We start from the raw sequence: 25,755 nt of genomic DNA, 5'->3' as shown, positions 1-25,755 counted from the left end.
GTATGAATCTTGAAAACATCATTATGCTATGTGAAAGAAGCCAGATACAACAGGTTAAGTATTATAAGATTCCACTACATGAACAATTTAGAATATGAAAATTCAGAGAGAAAAAATGTAGATTAGGAGCTGGGAGAACAGGGAAATGTGGAATTACTGCATAATGGTTATAGAGTTTGTCTGAGGTGATGAAAAGGGTTTGTTTCTTTTCTTTTGCTGCGCCATGCGGCATGTGGGATCTTAGTTCCCTGACCAGGGATCAAACCCACGCCCCCTGCATTGGAAGCGTAGTCTTTTTTTTTTTTAAAAAACATCTTTAGGGGCTTCCCTGGTGGCGCAGTGGTTGAGAGTCCGCCTGCCGATGCAGGGGACGCAGGTTCCTGCCCGGGTCCAGGAAGATCCCATATGCCACGGAGCAGCTGGGCCCGTGAGCCGTGGCCGCTGAGCCTGTGGGTCCGGAGCCTGTGCTCCGCAACGGAAGAGGTCACAACAGTGAGAGGCCCACATACCGCAAAAAAAAAAAAAAACAAAAAACTTTAATGGAGTATAATTGCTTTATAATGGTGTGTTAGTTTCTGCTTTATAACAAAGTGAATCAGATATACATATATTCCCATATCTCCTCCCTCCTGCGTCTCCCTCCCACCCTCCCAGGTGGTCACAAAGCACCGAGCTCATCTCCCTGTGCTATGCAGCTGGGAAGCGTGAAGTCTTAATCACTGGATCAGCAGAGAAGTCCTGAACAGGGTTTGGAAAAAGATAGTGGTGTTGGTCATAAACATCATAAATGCAATTAATGCCACTGAATCGCAATTTGAAAATGGTTACAATAGCAAATTTTATGTTATATATATTTTACCACAATTTAAAAAATTTATAATGTAATATACTAAAAATCACTGTGTTGTACATTTTAAATGGTAAACTGTATGGTTTGTAAATCATATCTCAATAAAGCTGTTAAAAAATGAACTTTAGAATTATTAACTGTTTGTATGTTGGGATTTCTTTTATTTTCTCTTTTTATTGGTAATGCGATATAATCTCTGAAAAATTGTTTAGGGTTAAATTGTGGAGAACTTCTAATATGAAGTAAAGATATCTGTACTTCATTATCTGGGCAAAGGAGTATAATGATCAAAAGGGAGTGATAAAACACTCACCATTTAGGAAGACATATTCAATAATCAACTGCCTGATTTTTACAGAAGAATACAGAAAACAGGTAGGCCTGTTGTGTAATACTACAGAGTCCAACAAATATTCTAGACAACAGATATGTAGTGAAAAAAGATGGGGAACAGCAATCAAGATGTTAATATGACATATTTTTAATTTGAAAAATATGCTGATTAAAGACTAGATAAGCCATTAACTACTTCCTCTTTACTTCTATAAATAAGCAGTATTAGAAAATAACAGCAACAATAAAACGACCATGATATGTCAGTATACTAGCACAGACTAAAGATTAACAGCCTTGAGAATTCACACCACAAACATAATCACAAACACTATTCTTTCCAGTAATTTTCATCCTAAAACAATTACTGAGCACCTATTAAATTAAGTTCTCAATATTGCTAACTCCTGAAGAAGAGGACAAAGACAAACACCCCTATCTGACATTTAAGAGATCACTGCTTAGAGTCAGGAGTCTAACAAATAAAGAATAATTATAATTATAAAGGTTCAAAAATAATAATGCTAACAGTAATACAATTAATAAAAACATAAAATGACATGAATTGTCATACATTTTAACATTAAATGCTATAATATGAAATACTACTACATAATTTACTTCTACAAAAGCTATAAAGCAAACTGTTCAAACATATTATCATATTACTATGTTGAATAATGTGAAAAAGATCTAAAATATTTTTTCACTTTTTTTCCCACTTAGATAAAAGAGTTTTTTGGGGAATAAAAAGACAGTTAGGGCTTCCCTGGTGGCACAGTGGTTGAGAGTCTGCCTGCTGGTGCAGGGGACACGGGTTCGTGCCCCAGTCCGGGAGGATCCCACATGTCACGGAGCGGCTGGGCCCGTGAGCCATGGCCACTGAGCCTGCGCATCTGGACTATGCTCCGCAATGGGAGAGGCCACAACAGTGAGAGGCCCGAGTACCGCAAAAAAAAAACAGACAGTTAATCTAAAAAACTGTTAGTGAGTAATGTTAGTAATGTTAGATGGAAGTAAATTTTAGGTGTCAGAATAAGTAGCAACACTAAAAAAAAGCAGTGATTTATTTGTAATATATATATATATATTTTTGTGGTACACGGGCCTCTCACTGTTGTGGCCTCTCCCGTTGCGGAGCACAGGCTCCGGACGCGCAGGCTCAGCGGCCATGGCTCACGGGCCCAGCCACTCTGCGGCATGTGGGATCTTCCCAGACCGGGGCACGAACCCGTGTCCCCTGCATCGGCAGGCGGACTCTCAACCACTGCGCCACCAGGGAAGCCCTCTAATATATTTTTACACTTATGGCCCTTCAATGAACCCTCCAATAAAAAAAAATAAGGTTTAGGTTCATTACCTGTTAATAAAATTAGTCCTGAAAATTGTGACTATCCTAGTTGGCTAACTATAACTCCATCTAATAGTTGGCTTTATGTAAGAAGGATGACTATTCAGTTCGTTACCTTGTAATTTCATCATCTCCAAGCACTGCTTTCGAAACAGGTGAATATCTGGCTGGTGATGCTGGTGTCTGGCCCAAGTAGGAAGATGTGCTAACATGGTTATCAACAGGCTGAGAAGAAGCTTCAAAATAAAGTAAGTAAAAAAACACTTGAAAAAGGAAACATACCATTTAGTACCACATTTGTGGATTATCAGTTTCAAAGTTAATTAATGTATAATTCATATTCGCTCATTTATATAATAGAATTTGGTAGAGAAAATTTATTTACTAGGTAAAAAAATTAGAGAAGCTCAAGTTTCCAGGTAAAAACTAGTTTAGAAATTCAGATCAGTAAAGCAAACTTATTCCATTTGGTTTCTCTGAGAAAACAGAACTAAAAAGGAGTTTAGTTTTACAGTAACTGGAGTTACAGTAACTGATTTGCACAATGAAATCCAGGCAAGATTAATCAAAAGACTGTCATAGGAAAGACTGAACCAAATCAGTCTTAAGTACAATAACCTTATTCTTCTAAGAAGTTATTTTGCAGACTAATGTTTTTAGAAAGTATATATGGCTGATCCCTGAACAACATGGGGGTTAGAAGCACTGACCCTCCAAAAAATTGAAAATGCACATATAACTTTATAGTTGGGCCTCCATATCCATGGTTCTGCATCCACAGATTCAGCTAACCGCAGACCTGTAGTACATACTGAAAAAATCCACGTATAAGTGGACCCACATAGTTCAAACCCATGTTGTTCAATGATCAACTGTATACTCAAAATCTGATTGTGAATAACGAAAACCGAAAGCTTTGCAAAAAGCTATGCTTGACAAAGTTTTAGAATAAATTGAGGGACTTCTTGTTTCTAGCTTGGCATATAAGAAGCTTTGAGTCATTACTCTGTCCTAACAACAACTAAAAAGGTGAACAAACTGAAAAATCAACAACCCTTTTTAGATGCTTAAGATAGAAGTCATAGGGCAAAACACTGTCCCCCAAATTAAGGACACTGAAAGGTGAATATAGAAAATCACAACTTACTAGAGCAGAAATCTCTGTGGTAACAAGTGCTGGGGTAGAGTAACCTGAACTGTAATTAACAAATTGTTGGGGGCTCAGTGCGGATGACTTTGGGAGTCAAAAACTCCAGGGGGACCCCATCATCAGGGGCCCCACATTTTTGTGAGTTTTACCTCCTAGAACTCTACAGGTTCTCACAGTGAATACTGGAGAAAAATTCTGTCATGCTTCTGGCAGGAGGAGGGGAAAAGGAACCATTTTGAAATATATTACAAGCATTTTGTTCTTCTTAACAGTCTGTCCTCAGAAGAAACTATTTAACCAGAGCCTCACCTGCTGGGGTTTTGTCAGAGCCCAACAGAGCTGGGGGAAGGGAAATAACCAAATCTAGCCAATTCTAGCCATCCTGTCCTAAGGGAGCAGAACTGGGGAGAATACTGAGAAGCACTGTGAAGAGCACTGCAGAGGCACAAGGTCACTAAGGGACTGAGACTTAATCACAGGCCTATTCAACACTTTTCCACTCCAACACCTTATCACCATATTACTAAAGGCCTATTTACAGCAGTTCCTTTTATCCAGTACATCATGCCTGGCTATCAAGAAAAAATTACAAGACACACAAAAGGCAAAAACACAGTTTGAAGAGACAGAGCAAGCATAAGAGCCAGACTCATATATGTCAGTGATGTTGGAATTATCAGACCAGGAATTTGAAACAATAATGATTAACGTGCTAATGGCTCTAATGGATAAAGAACACGATGGGCAATACAAGTGGAGAGATGAAAACTCTAAGAAAGAAACAAAAAGAAACACTAGAGATCAAAAACTCTGTAACAGAAATGAAGAATGTCTTTGATGAGCTACTAGTAGTCTGGACATGGTTGAGGAAAGAATCTGAGCTTGAGGATATCTCAATGGCAACCTCTAAAACTGAAAAGCAAAGAGAAAAAATGACTGGGGGGAAAAACCAGAACAGAATATCCAAGAACAGTGGTAGAACTACAAAAGGTGGAACATACATGTAATGGGAATACCAAAAGCAGAAAAAGGAGAGAAAGGAATAGAAGAAATCTTTGAAACAATAATGATGAGAATTTCCTCCAATTAATGTCAGACACCAAACCATAGATCTAGGAAGCTCAGAGAACACTAAGCAGGTTAAATGCAAAGAAAAGTTACACCTAGGCATATCCTTTTCAAACTACAGGATAAAAAAAAAGGGAAGAAAAGCCCTAAAAAAAGTCACGGGAAAAAACTGCACCTTACTGATAGAGGTGCAAGGTAAGAATTAAATATGACTTCTCAGAAACCATTCAAGCAAGACAGTGGAGTGTTAAGAGAAAAAACCCACCTGTGAAATTATCCTTCAAAAGTGAAAAAGAAATAAAGACTTCCTTAAACAAACAAAAATTGAGGGAACATTTATTGCTAGTAGATCTGCCTTTTGAAATGTTAAAAGAAGTCCTTTAGAGAGAAGGGAAGTTAGTAGGTCAGAAACTCAGTTACACAGAAAGAAAGGAAAAGCACTGATGAAGGAATAAGCAAAAGTAAAATAAAACTCATTTTTCTTATTTTTCTTATTCCTGATTGAGCTAACAAATAACACTTTGTTCAAAACAATAGCAATACTGTATTCGACTATGTCTGTATATATGTATATGTATATGTTTATGTATAAATGAAATGAATGTCAGCAATGATACAAGGGATGGGAGGGAGGAATTAGGATTATTTTGTTATTATAAGGCACTCACACTATCCAAAAAGCTGTAGTGTTACCTCAAAGTGGAATTAGATTACTATACATGTATATTGCAAACTCTAGGGCAACCACTAAAAAAAAGTAAAAGAATGTAACTAATACACTAAGAAAGGAGAGAAAACAGAATCATGCAAAATGCTTAATTAAAGCCATAAAAGGCAGGAAAAAAAATGGATGACAAATACAGGAGCAAAGAACAGGGTAACAAACAGAAAAGAGTAGCAAATATCATAGACATTAATCCAACTATATCAATAATCACTTAGAACATCAATGGCCTAAATGCACCAATTCCAAGACAGATACTGTCAGAGTGGGTCAAAAAACCAAGACCCAAGATATACTGTCTACAAGAAAGCCAATTTAAATATAAAGGCCTATATATTAAAAGTAAAAGGATGGAGAAAGATATACCATGCTAACACTAATCAAAAGAAAGCAGGAGTAGCTATATTAATTTCAGACAGAGAAGACTTCAAAGTAAGGAAAATTATCTGGATTAAAGAAAGGCATTTCTTAATGATAGAGTGGTCAGTTCTCCAAGAAGACATGATAATCTTTAACACCTAACAACGAAGGGTCAAACTATGTGAGGCCAAAACAGACAGACTGAAAAGAGAAATAGATTAATCCACACCTCTTTATCAGAAATGAACAAATATAGCAGGCAGAAAATCAGGAAGGACATAGCTGAACTCAGTAACATCACTAATCAACTGGATATGATGGACACCTATAGACTACTTCATCCAGCAACAGCAGAACACATATTTTTCTTAAGCTCCCACATAACGTTCACCAAGATAGATCATGTTCTGGGCTATGAAACATACCTTAACAAATTTAAAAAAAATAGAAATCATACAATGTCCGTTCTCAGACCACAGTGAAATTAAACAAGAAATCAATAAAAATATGATAGCTAAAAATCCCCCAATACATGGTGATTAAATAACACAAACACACTCTTAAATAACGCTTGGGTCAAAGAAGAAATCTCCAGAGAAATTTTAAAAATGTTTTGAACTAAATGAAAATGAAAACACAACCTATCAAAATCTGTGGGATAGGGGCTTCCCTGGTGGCGCAGTGGTTGACAGTCCCCCTGCCGATGCAGGGGACACGAGTTCGTGCCCCAGTCCGGGAACAACCCACATGCCGCGGAGCGGCTGGGCCCATGAGCCATAGCTGCTGAGCCTGCACGTCCGGAGTCTGTGCTCCACAACGGGAGAGGCCACAACAGTGAGAGGCCCGCATACCGCAAAAAAAAAAACAAAAAACCTGTGGGATACAGCAAAAGCAGTGCTTAGGGGAAATTTATAGTGCTGAATGCATATATTAGAAAAAAAAGAAAGATCTAAAATGAATCATCTTAGCTTCCACCTAATAAAACTAGAAAAAGAGTAAATTAAATTCAAAGTAAACAGAAGGAAAAAAAATAATAAAAAATTAGAGCAGAAATCAATGAAATTAAAAATAGGAAATCTGGGCTCCCTAGTGGTGCAGTGGTTAAGAATCCACCTGCCAATGCAGGGGACATGGGTTTGAGCCCTGGACCAAGAAGATCCCACATGCTGTGGAGCAATGAAGCCCGTGCACCACACCTACTGAGCCTGCGCTCTAGAGCCTGCGCGCCACAACTACTGAAGCCCACGCGCCTAGATCCTGAGCTGTGCGACAAGAGAAGCCACCTCAATGAGAAGCCCGCGCACTGAAACAAAGAGTAGCCCCTGCTTGCTGCAACTGGAGAAAGCCTGCGTGCAGCAAGGAAGACCCGATGGCAGCCAAAAATAAATAAATAAAATAAATAAATTAAAAATAAATAAATAAATAAAACAGGAAATCAACAGATTAAAAAAAATCAATAAAACCAAAAGTTGGTTCTTTGAAAAGATCAATAAAATCAATAAGCCTCCAGCCAGGCTAACTAAGAAAAAAAGAGAGAAGACAGAAATGAAAGAGGGCACATCACTACAGATTCCATGGAGATTAAAAGAATAGTAAGCACTATGAAGAACTTTATGCCCACAGATTTGATAACCTAGATGAAATGGACCAATTCCTTGAAAGACACAATCTGCCAAAACTCACAAAAAAGAAACAGGCAATCTGAACAAGCCTATATCTATTAAAGAAATTGAATCCATAATGATAACCTTCAGTGGTGAGTTCTACCAAACTTTTAAGAAAGGAATTACACCAATTCTCTATAACCTCTTCCAGCAGACAGAAGCCAAGGGAATACCTCCTCATTCTATGAGGCCAGCATTATCCTAACAAAACCAGACAAAGAAATCATAAGAAAAAACCCTCTAGAACAACATCGCTCATGAACATAAATGGAAAAAATCTTCAACAAGATATTAGCAAATCAAATCCAACAATATATAAAAAGAATTATATACCACAAGCATCTGGGATTTATCCCAGGTATGCAAGGCTGGTTCAACATTCAAAAAACAATATGATCCATCACAACAACAGGCTAAAGAAAAGTTACATAAACATATCAATAGATGAAGAAAAAGCATTTGATAAAATCCAAAATATCAATTTATACGAAAATCTCTCAGTTAACTAGGAATAGTGGGGAGTATTGTCAACCTGATCAAGAATACTCGGGCTTCCCTGGTGGCGCAGTGGTTGAGAGATGCAGGGGACACGGGTCTTGCCCTGGTCCGGGAAGATCCCACACACTGCGGAGCAGCTGGGCCCGTGAGCCATGGCCGCTGAGCCTGCGCGTCCGGAGCCTGTGCAATGGGAGAGGCCACAACAGTGAGAGGCCCACGTACCGCCAAAAAAAAAAAGAATACTCTACAAAAATCCTACAGCTAACATAATACTTAATGGTGAGGAGCTTGAAGCTTTACCACTAAAATTAGGAGCAAGTGAAGGATGGCTTAGTTAATGCATTAACATAAGAAAAGGAAACAAAAGGTATGCAGATTGAGAAAGAAGCAATAAAACTGTCTTTGTAGATGTCATGATTGTCAATGTAGAAAATCTGAAAGAACTGACAAAAAAAACTCATGGAACTAGTAAGCAATTATAGCAAGGTTGAAAGATATATTATATATATTGTATATATTAACCTTTATACACGGTTAATATATAAAGTTGACTGCTTTCCTGTATACCAGCAATGAACAAGTGAAATTTGAAATTAAAAACACACTACCATTTACATTAGCATCCCCTAAAATGATATACTTAGGTATAAATCTAATGATCTACGTGAGCAAAACTACAAAACTCTGATGAAAGATATCAAAGAATAACTAAATAAATTGAGAGAGAGCCTATGTTCATGGATAGGAAGCCTCAATACTGTCAAGATGTTATTAGTTCTTCTCAACTTGATCTACAGATTCAATGCAACCCCAATCAAAATACCAGTAAGTTATTTTGTGGATATTGTCAAACTGATTGTAGAGTTTATATGGAGAGGCAAAACACCTAGAATAGACAACTCAATAATGAAACAGAAGAACAAAGTTGGAGGGCTGATACTACCTGAGTTCAAGACCTCCTAAAAAGCTACAGTAATCAAGACAGTGTGATATTGGCAAAAGAAAAGGAAAATATTGGATCAATGGAATATAACAGAGAATCCAGAAATAGACTCATATATAGGCAACTGATCATTGATAAAGGAGCAAAGGCAAACACAATGGAGCAAAGGCAGTCTTTTCAACAGATGTTATTAGAACAACTGGACAACCACATGCAAAAAAAAAAAAAAAGAATCTAGATATAAACCATGTGAAAATTAACTCAAAATGGATCACAGACATAGTAAAACCCCAAACTATAAAAATCCTAGAAGATAACATAGGAGAACATCTTGATTACCTTGGGTTTGGCAATGGTGTTTTAGATACAACACCAAAGGCACAATCCATGAAAGAAAACTGACAAGGTAGACCTCATTAAAATTAAACATTTCTGCTCTGTGAAAGACACTGTCTAGTGAATGAAAAGACAAGCCACAGACTGAGAGAAAATATCTGCAAAAAATATATGTGATAATGAACTTTAGCCAAAACATGCAAAGAACTCTTAAACTCAACAAGACAACAAACAATCCAATTTAAAAATGTGCCAAAGACTCTTAACAGACATCTCACCAAAAAAGATATACAGATGGCAAATAAGCATATGAACAGATACTCCTTATCATATGACATCAAGGAAATGCTTATTAAATCAATGTGATACTGCTGAATAACTATTAGAATAGCTAAAAACCACAGCACTGATAACACAAAATGCTTGTGAAGATGTGGAGTAACAGGAACTTTCATACGTTGTTGGTGGGAAAGCAAAATGGTACAGCCACTTTGGAAGACAATTTGGCTGTTTCTTATAAAACTAAACATATTCATACCATACGACCCAGCAATTGCACTCCTTGGTTATTTACCCAAAGGAGTTAAAAACTCATGCACATTACTACGTGAAAGAAGGTTTGTTTGTTTTTTTCAAACATCTAGGCCTTCTTTAATTCAAAAGTTTATGGAAAACTTTAGCCTGTGCTATATTTTAAAATATTTACTGAATTGTTATCTCAAATTTGACAAAATCAGCAGAGGGCTTAATTAATTACTTTAATTGTTTTTAAGGAGTTTGAGGCTTTTTGGTGTAATTTGGGTATTTCAATTGGACATATGTGATATATTCAATGCCATTTTGTGAGTTTCAGGTAAATTGGAAATGTTAATCAAATTATCTAAAATGTATTTTATGAAAAGTAAAACATGACATATTTGTTTTTTGTTTTTAATTTTTATTGGAGTACAGTTGATTTACAATGTTGTGTTGTTTTAGGTGTAAAAAGTTAAGATTTTAAAAGGCTACATACTGTATGATTCCAACTACATGGCAATCTGGAAAAGGCAAAACTATGGAGGCAGCAAAATGATCAGTGGATGCCAGAGGTTAGAGGGGAGGGAGGGATGAATAGGCAGCGCACAGGATTTTTAGGGCAATGAAGCTACTCTGTATGATACTGATAGTGGGTACATGTCATTATACATTTGTCCAAACCCACAGAATGTACAACATCAAGAGTGAACCCTAATGTATACTATGGGCTTTGGGTAGTGATATGGCAATGTAGGGTCATCAATTGTAACAAACGTACCACTCTGGCAGATGTTGGTAATAGGAGAGGCTATGCAGGTGGGACATTTCTGTACCTTTGCTTAATATTTCTGTGAACCTAAAATTGCTCTAAAATATAAAGCCTATTAAAAATAAAAAGGACATGCCCTGACACCAGCTCAGATCTGCCAACCCAATTTATAATTATTCTTTTTAATGCACCATAAAAGAATGGAAACCTGGTAAAAAACCGGAATAAAAAATAAGCAAACATTATTTATCGGTTCATTTCAATAATAAAAAACATCATTATAGGGCTTCCCTGGTGGCGCAGTGGTTGAGTCCGCCTGCCGATGTAGGGGACACGGGTTTGTGCCCCGGTCCGGGAAGATCCCACATGTCGCGGAGCGGCTGGGCCCGTGAGCCATGGCCGCTGAGCCTGCGCGTCCGGAGCCTGTGCTCCGCAACGGGAGAGGCCACAACAGTGAGAGGCTCGCGTAACGCAAAAAAAAAACCCCAAAAAACCCCTAAAACATCATTAGAGTTCATCCACTGTAATTCTAGTGAGAGCTAAGAACAGAAAATTATAAAGCTATTCCTGACCCAGGTAAGCAACACATTTCAGTTGTAACTTCCAAAAGCACAACACATCTGAATTATGTGCATTACTATCAGTAACACATAGAAACAATATTTAACTTTCTTGAGGTATTAACTATGATAAAGTTACTAGGCATTTCAAAATCTAGCTGTAATATTTATTATTTAACCATGAATCTCTTCTTTCACTACATTACCGAGTGCCTTCTATGCACAAAGCATTATAACACCCACTGGGAAAACAAAAGTGCAAGGATCATTACTTCAAATTACTACACTGGCCAGATAGGTTACATATATGAGTGAAGTAACCTGAGTGAAAGACAGTAGGTAGTGACTGGAAGTATGGTGTACTGGAAACAATTATGTGCTATCAAAAGGAGGCAGCAAAAAAACAAACAAAAAAAAAGGAGATAGCATCTATACATCTCTTTCTGTAATCATACAAAAAGGAAAAAGTCTATAATGTCTATTAATAGTATAGAGCTTAGAAGTCCAGAGCCATCTTTGATTTTATACGTTTGCAGTCTCCAATAGCAATTTCTTCCCATCCAATTCATATATAAGATACTCTTCTGCATTTGAGCCAAAGGATTTTCTACCAATGGCTCTTCTGAAGTCCAAAGTCTTTCTTGGGTGATATGTAAGAATATCTGTGATTTTCAAGGGAACCGGCATGTTGCCCTAAAGCAACAGACATGCACGTGAACCATTATAATCACTGGCCATTTAAAGTCTAGAGTTTACTGATTTTTTACTCAAATTTCTTTGCTGCATTATCAAGTTTGGCTGAAACAAACAAACAAAAAAACCCAACTGGGCAAGAAATTCGGTCAACTGCTCAAGCCAGAAAATGTACCTTTTCCCTACCATATCCAGACTGTGCCTTTATTCAATGGACCTTTTCTGAAGGAGTCATTCTCACATGTAAGGCATAGTATCTCATATGGCAGGAACTAAAAATTAATGCTCCTGTCAAAGAAATGACTGCCCAAAGAATGATTAGTTAAAACAGTGCTATTTCCTATACCCCAAATCCTAAGTAAAAAGATTCCTCAGAGAACTGCAAAACAAGGGAGGCTAAATTATTGTCCTTAGATACCAAGATTAATGACCCAAACCCTCCAAAGTTTAGAAAAGAAGCCAAGTGGAAGAGCTTAAAGTAAAAGCAGGAAGAGAGCAGTGGCCAAATCAGAAGTTTAACAAGGCCTTCCACCTGAACAGAATATAAAAGTGAAAAGATATATAAATGCAAAAGCATGAGAATTTTAATATCATCAAAGAAACTATGTTCTCTATCAGATCCGATGAACTTTTTTTTTTTTTCAGTAATAAACCTCCTTCTATTCCTGGGTACCATATTTTGTCTTTTATCCATATGTGGATTACAGTTATAGGAGTGTGACCCCATCTGAGATTTATGGTCATAACTTAAACTACAATTCTGTGCTTTTCTCTAGGCATGTTCTGCTTTTTAGGGAGCAGGAATGGATGAAGACAGCAGGTTGAACAAGGGTTGGGATTCTGCCAGTGAAGATGGAGAGGGCAAGAAAGTAGAAGATATATGCAATGAAGTGAATATCACGACAAACCAAGGAGGCTAAGTTAAAAAAAAGTAGACAAGTAGAAACACAAGGGGACAACCAAGTAATGGTGTCAAATGATTGAAGGTCAAAATGAGAATGAATTGTTAGAACAGGAGTAAATAAACTGATGGATGTAGTCAGAGAATGGGATGATTTAAATCAAGATTTTGGAGGTGGTGAAGGTATTGACGATGATAAGATCTAAATTATTGTCTTGGAACCAAGTATCTGAGTTGGAGTGGAGGGCAGGAGAGCTAGAAAGAAGGAGATCAACAAAGAAGCCAGGTTGTTGAATGAATCAGTGTGCATTTTGCCTGGACATCACTAAGAATGACAATGTGAATGTGTATCAAAGGACAATGGACCTGACACTAAAATCTTCAGTGACTAAAGCCAGATTGATGAGGAGGAAACTACATGACTAACAACATAAGGGACAGGCAGGTAAGTTGAATAGTCTGATGGCAAGGGCTTCACAAGAGCTGACAGGTAAAAATCATTTATGTAAAAAGTTTTCAAATACAAATGCTTTTTAAAACACACATAATAAGTTACTTATGAATTGCGTCTATAGTATAAGCATGGACTGTTAAGTGTACAACAAAATTCATAAGAAGAGAAACAGAACAGAAGTTGAACTAGCACGGTAAACTTCAACTTTTTCACAATATTCTATTAGTTCAATAACAGATGGAAAAAAAGGGACGAAATATTCTACATATGCCTATAGGGAAAACAATCATTATTTACTACTCTTTAGGACTAGCTCTGCCATTTTTTAAATGTCATATTATTTTATATAAAAAGAGATAATTCAATAAAAAGTAACATTTTTTCCAGTTCAACACATTTTTAAGAAGCAGCCTGGCTATTTGTATATTTGGCCATAATCAGGATGCCAACTCTCAATCTGTGGAACAACTGGGACATAGCTGTCTTGAACAGATAAAGCAGCATAATAAATAATATTTAAATTGGTGAATAAAAGAGCTCATCATTGAATTTGCATCTCCTAATAACAAATAAAATACATCAAGCCCTTATATAAAGCTTCTGTGAAAGACCAAATATATGGAAGAACTTTAAACAAGTAGTAAAGTTCTTTTCTGACACAAATGATGTATAAGACATCATTTCTGTCCATTAAAAAGACTGAATACTATTAAGAGAATAATTCAGCTATACTTGAGTAATTAATGAATCAATGAGCAGATAATGAAGATGCATCACTGGAGGACAGTATATATACACTTTAAAATATAATTTGTATTTAGCTTCTAATGATTAATGATTGTAATGAACTTTTTGACATTTTAAAACTGGAAACATTGCCACTTACAAAATCACAAAATCACAAATATCTTTAAAATTCTACAATTTAAAAAAGGAAAACTTGGAAAAGCAGATTACAGAGTACATTTATGATCTTTATTACACATGGATGATTCTAGTATTGACTCAACATACCAAACAAATAGAACTTTCATTTTTCAAACAACATGAACACATTAAGAATATATTTAAATCTCATCTCGGCTTGTACATTAAAAAAGAAAATCAAATAGGAAACTTAAAATTATAAGTACTTTCATTACAGTTCATTTCTAGGCAATACAATTGTACTGTGCACAAACAGAGTTAGGTAATACACTAAGAGTTTGAAGTACAAAGATAATATCTATGCTCACACAGTTGAGAGTATAGAAAAGCCCAGGTTTTACAAATATTTTAAGTTAATGTTTCTCAAAGTGCAGCCCATGAACCAGCAGCATCAGAAGCATCAGAATTGCCCTGCTTGTTAAAAGAATTAATTGCTTGCTAAAGTATATTTCTGTGCTCCATCCAAAAATTATTAGAACAAAATAAGAAGCCACATTACTTGCAAATACCTTTGGTGACTGTTACTTATATAAAAGTTTGAGAATCAATGCCTTAAATGTTAAAAGTAATTACTGCTATGAAATTACAGGTGAAAAGGTGAAAAAGCCATCTCCACTTATTATTATGAAGATTCTGACTTAAAATTGGTTTTTAAAATGATTAGGTTAAAATGCTTTATAGTTCTTTTAAAAATATTTGTATAATGTTTAAACTTTATATTGGGAATCTTCATTAAAATACATCACATCTAAGGAAACAAGATTTAAGCAAACAGACTTACAGTTGGTGATATCAGGTGGTGCATAGCCATCATTCATATACATACTTGTGGGTTTTGCCACTTTCAAAAAAACAAAATCAGATGTGTTCTTTAAGGCAGTTACTGCTTCTTCATGAGTAACTTCTTCTAGACACACAGTATTCACCTAAAAGAAAATCCCAAAAGTTTTACTTCTTCCTTCCCACTTGGAATGTCATTTTTTTCGCCCCTATTGCTCTGGGTATAATCTTCGGTACAGTGTTGAATAGGAGTGGTAGTTTGTGTCTTTCTAGGACTTTGCCCATTTCATCTAAGTTACCTAAATGCGTTGGTATAGAGTTATTCATAAATAAAAGTATTCCCTTATGTTCTCTCTTTCATTCCTACTTTTAGAAATTTGAGTCATTTTTTTTTTTCCTGGTCAGTCTAGCTAAAGGTTTGTCAATTTTTTTTTTTTTTTTTTTTTTTTTGCTGTACACGGGCCTCTCACTGTTGTGGCCTCTCCCACTGCAGAGCACAGGCTCCGGACGCGCAGGCTCAGTGGCCATGGCTCACCGGCCCAGCCGCTCCGCGGCATGTGGGATCCTCCCGGACCAGGGCACGAACCCGCATCCCCTGCATCGGCAGGCAGACTCCCAACCAGTGCACCACCAGGGAAGCCCAAGGTTTGTCAATTTTGTTGATCTTTTCTAAGACCCAAGTTTTGGTTTTGTTGATCTTCTCTACCAACATAGACAATATGGTTGTCCTATTTCCTATATTGTTAATTTCTGTTCTAATCCTTTCTCTTCTGCTAGCATTAGGTTTAGACTGCTCCTCTTTTTGGTAAACATTTTCTTTTAAAAAGAAATAAAACACTATAAATGTTTCTAGTGTTTTAAATTACAGTGCACTAAACAAATGTTCATTTTAGTATATTTTCCATTTCCCTAATATGTGACTTTATAATCGACTGCAGGAGACTTTTAAATGTTTTGACGAAAACTTCTAAAGGTCACAGAACAATCCTGACTTTCACCACTGATTACTAATAATGCTTCGCAGGATTTCAACTGCATGGTCATTTTTATGGTCCCACCCTACTGTGTACAGTGAGGACTTGCTGCATTTTGAAATACACAACTGTGGTATACTGTTCTTCTGATGGCCTGAAATGAGACATTAGTAACTGTGATGCAAAGAGAGGATTAATAAATGCCACACATTAGAGCTGTCTTCTTGGAAAAGCTCACTCTGGCATGTCCCTCTTGGAACCTGGCCACCACTTTGTGAGAAGCTCAAGTTAGCCATGTGGACAGCCCACTGGAGAACTGAATACCTGGCTAACAGCCCCAGTTGAGTTCCTAGATGACAGCCAAAACCAACCGGTCCACTATATGTGAGCCAACTTGGAGGTGGACCCCTGGCCCTAGTTGAGCCACCCCAGTAGACATTATATGGAATAAAGACAGGCTACCCTGGCCAAACATATCCAAATTGCAGAAGTGTAAGCAAATAAATAATTGTTGTCATTTTAGCCACTAATTTTTGTTTTTTCTTATGCAGCATTAGATAACTGATAAAAGAGCTGACAAGATTTGCTGAGGTGATTCAATGTGGAGTGGGAAAGAAAGAGAATGATCCTAAAGTTTTAGACTTGGGGAAATTAGAAGGATAAAGTTCCCGTTTAATGAGATGTGAAAATTATGCAAAGAGCAGAATTTTGGGGGGCAAGGTGGGGTGGGTTGCCGTGATTTGGAAGTTCATTTTTAGATACAGTTGTACTTCGGTATCTGTGGGGGAATGATTCTATAACCCCACTACCCCCCATCACCCTCCTCGAGGATAAAAAAATTTGCAGATTCTCATGTTCCTTAAGTAAAATGGCGTAGTATTTGCATATAAGCTACGCACACCCTCACCTTATACTTTAAATCATCTTTAGATCACTTATAATACCTAATATAAAATAAATGTCATGTAAATTCAAGTTTTGCCTTTTGGGAACTTTCTGGAATTTTTTTCCACCAAATATTTTCGATCTTCAGTTGGTTGAATCCACAGACGTGGAACCCACGGATACAAAGAGCCAACTGTATATTATATTTGAGATGACTCTTGAGACATAGAGAAGGAGACTGAAGTTCAGAAAACAATACTTATTACTATCATGTACAATAAGACCCAGTAAGTTATTTGACCACCTATCAAAGAGAGAAGAGAATATGTTCAAGTATTGAGTCCTGGATCACTTCAATGTTTAGAAGTTAGGGAGAAGATGCACCGAAAAGGAGAATGAGAAGGAATGGCTGGTGAGCTAAGAGGAATAGCAAGATAGAGGGTGACTATCAGGCGAACTGGAAAGAGTGTTTTAAGAAGGAAGAAGGTATGTCAAATGCCTGATACATCAATTAAGGTGAAAATTAAGAATTGAATAATTTCAGTGGAATTATGGCAACAAAAGCCTCCCTAAACGGTAAATCAGCATGAATTTCTGGCTCCCTACCCCTAAAATTGATTTTGGAAGAAGGATAAAGAAGACACAGTATGTAAGAAATTAAAAATAAAAGTGAGAAACGTAGTGGAGAAAGAAGGTTGTTTGGAACTGGTGTGTGTTGGTGGGGGGTATATGCAATGATGAGGGAGTGTTGGTTGTAGCTTGGGGGAAAGAGTAGCAAGTCATAGCTGTGAGAGGATAAGTTAGAGAGAAGCAGTTGAAGGACAGTTCCTTCCTCCTCCCTGTCATTAACTCAAAAATAATTAGTTGCTCTTCCTAGCATAACTATTAAAAAAGGGCAAATAAATAAATAGGAGATAGACCAAATCACCACTATACCAGACTTTGTTTGTATGCCTTTTCAGATTCACTTGAGCCTACGTGTCCACTAGGCTTTGGTTGCTTGGTTAGGGGAGAGTCCTAGCTACTGCTACTCTCATATTGTCCCCTAACATTATGAGCTCTTTCAACCTCTTCTGGAGTAAAGGCTGGGCTTGGGTTTGGCTGACGTGTTCCACATAGTGAGAGCTGTAACATATTAGACCTGTCTAGACCACGAGGCTCTAGCTCTTCTCACGACTTCTGGGTTCAGGGGAAGTGCTGTGCCAGAGTGTGGGAACTGGCTTCCTTAGCATTTGTCCAGAGGGGCTGGGTAACACAGTCGAGAAATCTAGGACAGTTAACCCCCATGGGGTTAGACTCTAACTAACAAGAGACAAGAGACTAAAAGGCGTCAGTAGATAAAATCCTTTCTTTTCCCTGGATGGCTGGATCTAAGGTTTAGCAGTTCCACATTGCCTGCCTGGGAGACTGTCCTACATAACAAGCAATCAGCTACATTTTCTTATGATTTTATAGCCAGTTCAGAAACATAATACATTGTATTGGCTTTCCCTCATTCTCTGCCTCACTTTTCATTTTCACTCACTCTAGCTTCTCTGAAGTTATACCTCCCAATAATACCTTAGCAGAGTAGCTTTTCTTCAGGTTTTGTTTTTCTAGGGAACATGAACTAAGACAGTTATTGATGAAGATTGGATAAATAAATTGTGATACAGTCTACAGTCCCAGAATAGAATATTATGAAGAGGGTAAATGAATAAATCTCAGCTCTAGGCAACAATATGGATAAGTCTCAGTAAAACAATATTGAGTGAGAAAAGTATTAAAAAAGACTATATACAGCACAATAGCCTTTAAAAATTTTCAAAACACACACTACTAAACAAAACATTTAGGAATATGTATGTGATAAAGCAATCTTTAAAAAACAAAGGAATGAGGAACACAAGTTGTTGATATTCTAGTTCTTGGGTTGGGTAATGACTAGCAGTTTTTACTATATTATAAATAAAATAATTGATTAATTAATTAAAGTAAGAAAGGGAAAAACAAGGTCACACATGAACAAAGGATGATGATGTTATGAACCTAAGGATTATGACTAAACAATTCTGTGCATCCAAGCCCCTAAACAGAATGAAAGAAAAAGAGAGGGGAGCTAGTAGAGGAAATGGTAGTGGCAAATAAAGAATCATTTTTCAGGTTTTGACTAAAGCAAGACTAGTATTCACTCATGGAAATATCATTTAAACATTTTTGGCACGTAGAAATTCAGTCTGTCAGAAAAAAAAAGACATCAAAGTGATTTTTAAAACAATGGATTTCTTATACTCACTGCTAAAAGTTTATCTCCAATCTGAAGTTTACCATCTTTATGTGCTGCACCTCCTTCAATTATTTTGGTTACATAGATGCTATTATCCCCAGGAATATGTTGATTTCCAACACCTCCTGCAATGCTGAACCCAAGACCTGTATGGAAAACACTAGTTTTAGAATTTCACCAATATATGTAAACTTAAGTCCAAATGACTGAAAACTAGGTGATAACTTCACCAAACTAATGTTTTTTAAAACAGAAAATTATCTATTTACCTATTTTAAAAATCCTAAGTATTTTGTAATCAGGGGCAATTACATATATAGGTGCTCCTATAGTTACAAATGAGAACCTTTTTACCCCCAGGTTACTTAAAAAAAAAAAAAAAAATTATTTATTTATTTATTTATTTATTTAATTGGCTGTGCCAGGTCTTAGTTGTGACACACAGGATCTCTGTTGTGCCGTGCGGGATCTTTTAGCTGCGGCATGCAGGCTCCTTTAGTTGTGGCATATGGGATCTAGTTCCCTGACCAGGGATCGAACCCGGCCCCCTGCATTGGGAGCGTGGAGTCTTTAGCTGCTGGACCACCAGGCAAGACCCCCCCACCCCCAACCAGGTTACTTCTTAAAGTGTCTTTGTAAAATGCATTTGTTTATTAGTTCAAAGAGATGGTGTAAAATTGCTTCACTTTTGTTTCCATCATAATTGCACTTCTTACTAACACTTTTAACACTTCCACAAGATTAAAACTGAGAAAAAAAAAATTAGTGGTGGGCAGAACCAACAGCTTCAGAAATGCAGATGCTGCTTCTCTTTTCAATATTCTATGAATTAATTTTAAGTAAGGAGCTTCAATAATTCATAAATCCCATAGCTTTGATGCCAAACCTGTAGCTCTCTATGCATTTTTCCATGAAGCCACAAATTAGAATCAATATTTCCATTTATCCTCAATCCCATCCATGTTTTCAAAATTCAGATCACATCCTAACAGTCTTCATTGCAGATGTAGCTCCTGATGACATGTTCATAAATATTTTTTTCTTTTAGCCTGTGTATCTGCATTTTATGCACTTAGTAGATTAACGATTACAAGTTAATATCAACACTACACATGACTGCAAAATGTTTGCATAGTATTCTACTTAAGACAAAAATCAGTAGAAATAACACAGAAATTCTAAAAATTCACTAAGTTCTGTAGATTACCAGCATTGTTAATCTTAGAATGTGTGTCATAAATAACTTCATAGTTACATTTCACTTAGAGATTTCTTACTTAATAATTTGTCTTTGTTTGATTTATTTCATACCTTTAGGACCTTTAATGAGCTTTATTTCCATTATTTTTTCTGATACTGGTTTCCGTCTTTTTACGTACAGGCGTACAATAGATCCCGCTTCTTTTAATGCTTCAACTGCTTTGCTATGTGTCACATCACGAACGTCTACTTCATTTACTCGCAATATACAGTCATTGACCCTGAGGAAAAAAAACATTAAAAATTAAATATTAAAATTTTAATATCAATTTTTCTCTTTGCCAATTTTCTTTTCTTGACAAGAGAATTATTTACTAGAATTATTTATAAGAAACTGCATGTTAAATTCCAATGTATCAAAAACTCATATAAATACAAACATTTCCCAAGGGCCAGCAAAGGAAACAGTGCAAATAACAGATCATTATACAAAAATATTAAATAATAACGACAGCTATAATTTTTTTTTGGGGGGGGCTGTGTCTGGGTCTTCGTTGCTGCACGTGGGCTTTCTCTAGTTGCGACGAATGGGGGCTACTCTTTGTTGCGGTGCATGGGCTGCTCATTGCAGTGGCGGTCTCTTGTTGGGGAGCACAGGTTCTAGGCACGTGGGCTTCAGTAGTTGCAGCACATGGGCTCAGTAGTTGTGGAACACGGGCCTTAGAGGGCGTAGGCTTTAGTAGTGGCTGTGCATGGGCTTAGCAGTTGTGGCTCGCGGGCTCTAGAGCGCAGCCTCAGTAGTTGTGGCACATGGGCTTAGCTGCTCTGCAGCATGTGGGATCTTCCCAGACCAGGAAGCGAACCCGTGTCCCCTGCTTTGGCAGGCAGATTCCTAAACACTGTGCCACCAGGGAAGTCCTGACAGCTGTAATTTGTATGATTACGTATAGAAATTAAGATATTTTAGAAAAACAGCAAATATTTATTTAGCACTAACCACATGCTAGGAACTTCTTTTAGTGTTTTAACCCTTACAACAATCTGTAAGGTAGATACATATTTATATCCCCATTTTATAGATAGAAAAACTGAGGTACAAAGTTTAAATAACTTTCCCAAGGCCACCCTGATAATGACTAACAGAGCAGTGATTCAAACATAAAAAATCTGAGGCTCAGACTGAATAACTAGCTTAAGGTCACAGCAGCAAAACTGAGATTACTTCATTGATTTACCAAAAAATAAACTAATCTCAGTTTCAACTGCATGGTATTCATGTAGGAAAAAAATAAGAAAACAAATTAAAAGATGGTCATCTCAAATTGGGCAGGGATGGGGAACAAAACAATTAAAACATTTAAAGTGATCATGATAAACTTCTATATCTAATTAACTTTTTTAGAGAAAATAAATTCTATATCCAAAGACAGTGACACCTCAGAGTTAGTACTATAGGTATGTTCTCCAGTGAAACAAATGGAACATACTAATTTTCACACATGAAGCACAAATAAAAGGCCAATAGCAGGAAGCAGGAAGTAAATATTTACATTTACATGAAAGTCAAATTATTGATTTCATATTTAATTTCATTAATATACCACTTATCATATCCAGTGAGAAGTTTAGAAACTGAAAAGCTGTATAAGGCATGAACAGCCTTAAAATAAGATACTGTTTTTAACAGACCATATATAATCCTTAGTCCTAAAACTTTAGAAAACCATTACATCACCATGTATAAAAAGCAACAAATAAGGCAACAAGAAAAGTGCCACAATCTATGGTCTAAGGAAACAACAAAGTATGCTAAAGATATTTTCTGAAATGGAACCTTACATTTAAACAAAAGACCAATATTACTTATATTTATTCAATTTAGAAAATAGATTAATTTATTTAAAGTCTGCATAATCTTTACTACTCTTTGTGGTCTGGGATACCAACTCAGATGTATATGATTCCCTGTACCTTAAATAAGCGTATACACGTTTCCCACTCAGAAAATAACACATTTTGTGAATGTATTTGAACATACAATGGGAAATCTATGATTTCTATAAATTTGCTCAGAAATATTTAAACAGTCAAATTTATTATTCAAAATGCTTAACTTCTAAGATAAAACTGAATTCCTAATTGAAAAGAGGGAAAATGCTTAAAGCACAATTATCTCATTCATTCATTTGATATCTGAGCATCTACCTTATGTTAGTTATTATGATAGTGTTCATTTGTATTTATTCATTGTACAGTTGCCTCAAGAAAAAGATACAAAGAGGATTTGGTATCACAACATAAAGTGCAAAACATACCGCAATCTTCCATCTTGGGCAGCTGCTCCCCCTGCAATTATTTTGGTAATGAAAATACTTGAGTCATCTCCAATGTGTGGGTTGTCTGTACCTCCTGCAATGCTGAAACCAAGCCCTGAATTTCCCTGGGGATAGAGGGGAAAAAAATTGACACTGAATAATAATTATCTTTATTGATAGGTTCCCGTCATTATAGGACCTAGAAACTGTACTAACATAAGGAACACACACATAAAGGCATACGTATAGGAAATATGATGATTTTAAATTAAGAAATATAAGGAAAGCTCTTTTTTCTCTATAAATTCAGAGGTATTACTGCTGAATATGTGAGGCTGATGATGTACTGAGTACTTCTGGACTCTGGTCTACGATTCCTTCTTCAAAATTATGTGCAGTTTGTCCTTGGAGAGGTGTCACTATTAGGTCTCTTTCTTTTAGACTGCATCTTGCTCATGTTTGGTAAGGCAAATTGCTCCCAAGAGAAAAACAATGAAGTGATCCTTCTGTTGCTGTTATTTCCGAGTAGGTAATACCAATATATTATTTCATCCTAAATTTTTAAAAAAGGGGTACTGGGTGGTGCTTTTCTTCTGCTAACTTTGCCATCAGCTTATTTTAAAATGACCAAATTGTATGAGCTAAGTAACACAGCCATCATCCTTGATGTGTTTAACCAAGACACCTGACCAGCAAAAGGCAGTTTTTAATACTGAAGTCCAACTGGAGAACTTAACATTGGTGTACTTTCTTGACAGCAGTCAATTTTGCCAAAGTAGCATTACACTTCTTGCTTATTTTATTTATGTACTAGATTTCTGAATAATATTTTCTTTGAAGAAAGGGTTCTGCTACAAAAAGCAAAACTGATCAAAGCAAAGGTATTAAACGTTTATTTTTGCAAGAATGTTCTAACTTTGGTTTTCAGGCAGCTCAAATAAGTGGGTATATCTGGATCTATTACTAAACTGTTTGTATTAAATAGCTTAGAATTTCACTAAACTATGACATGTCCTAAAATTCTATTTTAATAAAAAAATTTTTTCAGTCTAAACTCTTCAAGAGTTACTAGAGTATCAATAATAGTATCAATAGGTTGTATGGGGCTACCAAGTTACTCAGGTATTCGAGTTCTCGTTTTTACTTGTTTTTTAAAGAATTGAGATATAATTACAAATAACTTTGTGTAAGTTTAAGGTATACAACATATTGATTTGATACATTTATATAGTACAATATGATTACCACCTTAGCTTTATTTAGCTAACACCTGTATGAGGTCACATAACTGCCATTTATTTTTTGTGGTGAGAACATTTAAGATCTAGTCTCTTAGCAATTCTGAAGATTATAATACAGTATTGTTGATTATATTCACTACCTGTGCATTAGATCTCTGGAACTTATTCATCTTCTAGTTGCAAATTTTTATACTTTAACAACATCTCCCCAATTCCTGGTACATAAGCTCTTTAATCAATGAAAAATACAATGTACAGTTCTGACTAAATAGAGGAATTTAAAAGGTACTGGGAAAAGATGAAAAGATGAATAAGATAAAGAGTTAGGACTATATGTCAAGAAATCTCAATAAAGCTGGGAAAAAACCAACAAAATGCCACATTAAAATGTGTACAATACATTAATACTCTATTTACTTGTAAGACTCAGTCATCCATGTCACTTGAACAGGTGGGTCCAAATTCAGGTAAACAGGCAATAAAAATCTATTATCCCTCTGAAGTCTATTTTTATTCAGTTTATTCTGGCTTCAAACATAAACAAATCTAATTACCTAGGATTTTAAATATACAGACATTCAGTTACTTAGACAATTCACTTATGCAGAGCACTTCATTTCTCAAAAATGCTGGTCAGACAAGGTGGCTCTGCTAAAATACAGTATCAATTAAATGCAGATATTCTTAAGGGGAAAATACATCAAGAAAGTTTACACATCTGAATTGTATCCTTAAATTATTTTCTGACTGGGGGAATGCATAAGAAGTTTTCAATAAGGTCTTTTCCATTAAATCTATGGTTTTTATCTTGCTGGGAAACAAAACTGATACAATGACCATATTACTAGGATATTAAATACTTATTTAAAATAAATATTTTACTGTATGAAAGATAAATAATAAAATTAAAAACTGAGAAAAATCTGAGAAACTGTCAGTCTAGAGGAGCACAAGGAGACATCATAACTAAATGTAATGTGGTATTCCAGTTGTGATCCTGGAAGAGAAAAACATAAAAAGTAAGGAAATCCAAATAAAGTAGACTTTAGTTAATAATAATATATCACTATTGGTTCATTAGTTGAAAAAAATGTATTCTAGTAATGAAAAGATGTTAATAATAGGTGAAACTGAGTCCAGGGTAAATGGAAACTCTCTGTACTACTTTTCTGTAAATCTAAAACTATGTTAAATAAAAAGTTTATTTAAAAAAAAAGGTTATTAAAGAAAAGCAACATGTTCTGAAATGTCACGGCTAATTTTATACGTGGACTCATTAAAGAAACTAATATTATATGGTTCTGAAATGTGATCTTCCTTGGATCCTATATGAAAGAGCAGTATATTTAAAGAGTTATTTAAAGCAACAGGTTTATGCATAAAAACTTAAGATAATTAATAGTTTTTACCCTTTCAAGTGTGATTTCTTCATATTCATAATCTGCATCAGTGCCATTAACCTAATGGGGGAAAAAAAAGAAGTAGCACAGAAATTTAGGGTGTGAAATTTAAAATGGCAAGACATAATTTTTGCATGATTTCTTAATAAAAACCTGTTAAATGTGATAGTAATCAAATAATATAGCTTGATTTTAATAGTTTTAGGGAAGATTTTCAAAGAATGGAAGAATACAAATGTATTAATGAGTTGACACTCATGATATTGTGACTTTCACATACAGAAAGCGTACATTCAGCTTTTAATACTTACTGAACTCTTGACTCTCTTCTCTGCCTTGATCCACACATCTAATCAGCTGCCAATTCTTACTGACTTAAATATTTCATTTCTTCCTAAAACCATCACCCCTTCATTTTCATTGCTATTACCTTGCTTCAAAAGGTACCTTGCTTTGTTAACTCATCTGGACTACTGCCCTATCTGGACTATCTACCCAATCTCTTAGATTACTGTTCTCCATTGCTCAAATCATTCTAATGTGTTTTAGTTACACAGATGGATCTTTATGGAGCCCATGTATAACATACTTGCTCCA

General features: G+C 35.9%; 1 protein-coding gene across 21 annotated transcripts in view; it reads right to left on the bottom strand.

Moving 5' to 3' along the window:
* Positions 1 to 25,755, bottom strand: part of DLG1 (discs large MAGUK scaffold protein 1) — a 285,338-nt gene that overhangs the window by 98,929 nt on the left and 160,654 nt on the right. For all 21 annotated transcript variants that reach the window (XM_049709658.1, XM_004278774.4, XM_004278775.4 and 18 more), the window contains 6 exons: positions 25,168 to 25,218; positions 22,518 to 22,642; positions 20,314 to 20,483; positions 19,012 to 19,148; positions 14,879 to 15,023; positions 2,650 to 2,770 (listed from right to left, as the gene is read on the bottom strand). In XM_049709658.1, the coding sequence (XP_049565615.1) occupies positions 2,650 to 2,770; positions 14,879 to 15,023; positions 19,012 to 19,148; positions 20,314 to 20,483; positions 22,518 to 22,642; positions 25,168 to 25,218 (749 nt within the window). The remainder of the gene's footprint in view (positions 1 to 2,649; positions 2,771 to 14,878; positions 15,024 to 19,011; positions 19,149 to 20,313; positions 20,484 to 22,517; positions 22,643 to 25,167; positions 25,219 to 25,755) is intronic.

This window comes from Orcinus orca, chromosome 5, assembly GCF_937001465.1.
Source record: "Orcinus orca chromosome 5, mOrcOrc1.1, whole genome shotgun sequence".
NCBI lineage: Eukaryota > Metazoa > Chordata > Mammalia > Artiodactyla > Delphinidae > Orcinus > Orcinus orca.
The sequence above is the reverse complement of the archived record's forward strand: the minus strand, read 5'-3'. Positions and strand labels throughout refer to the sequence as shown.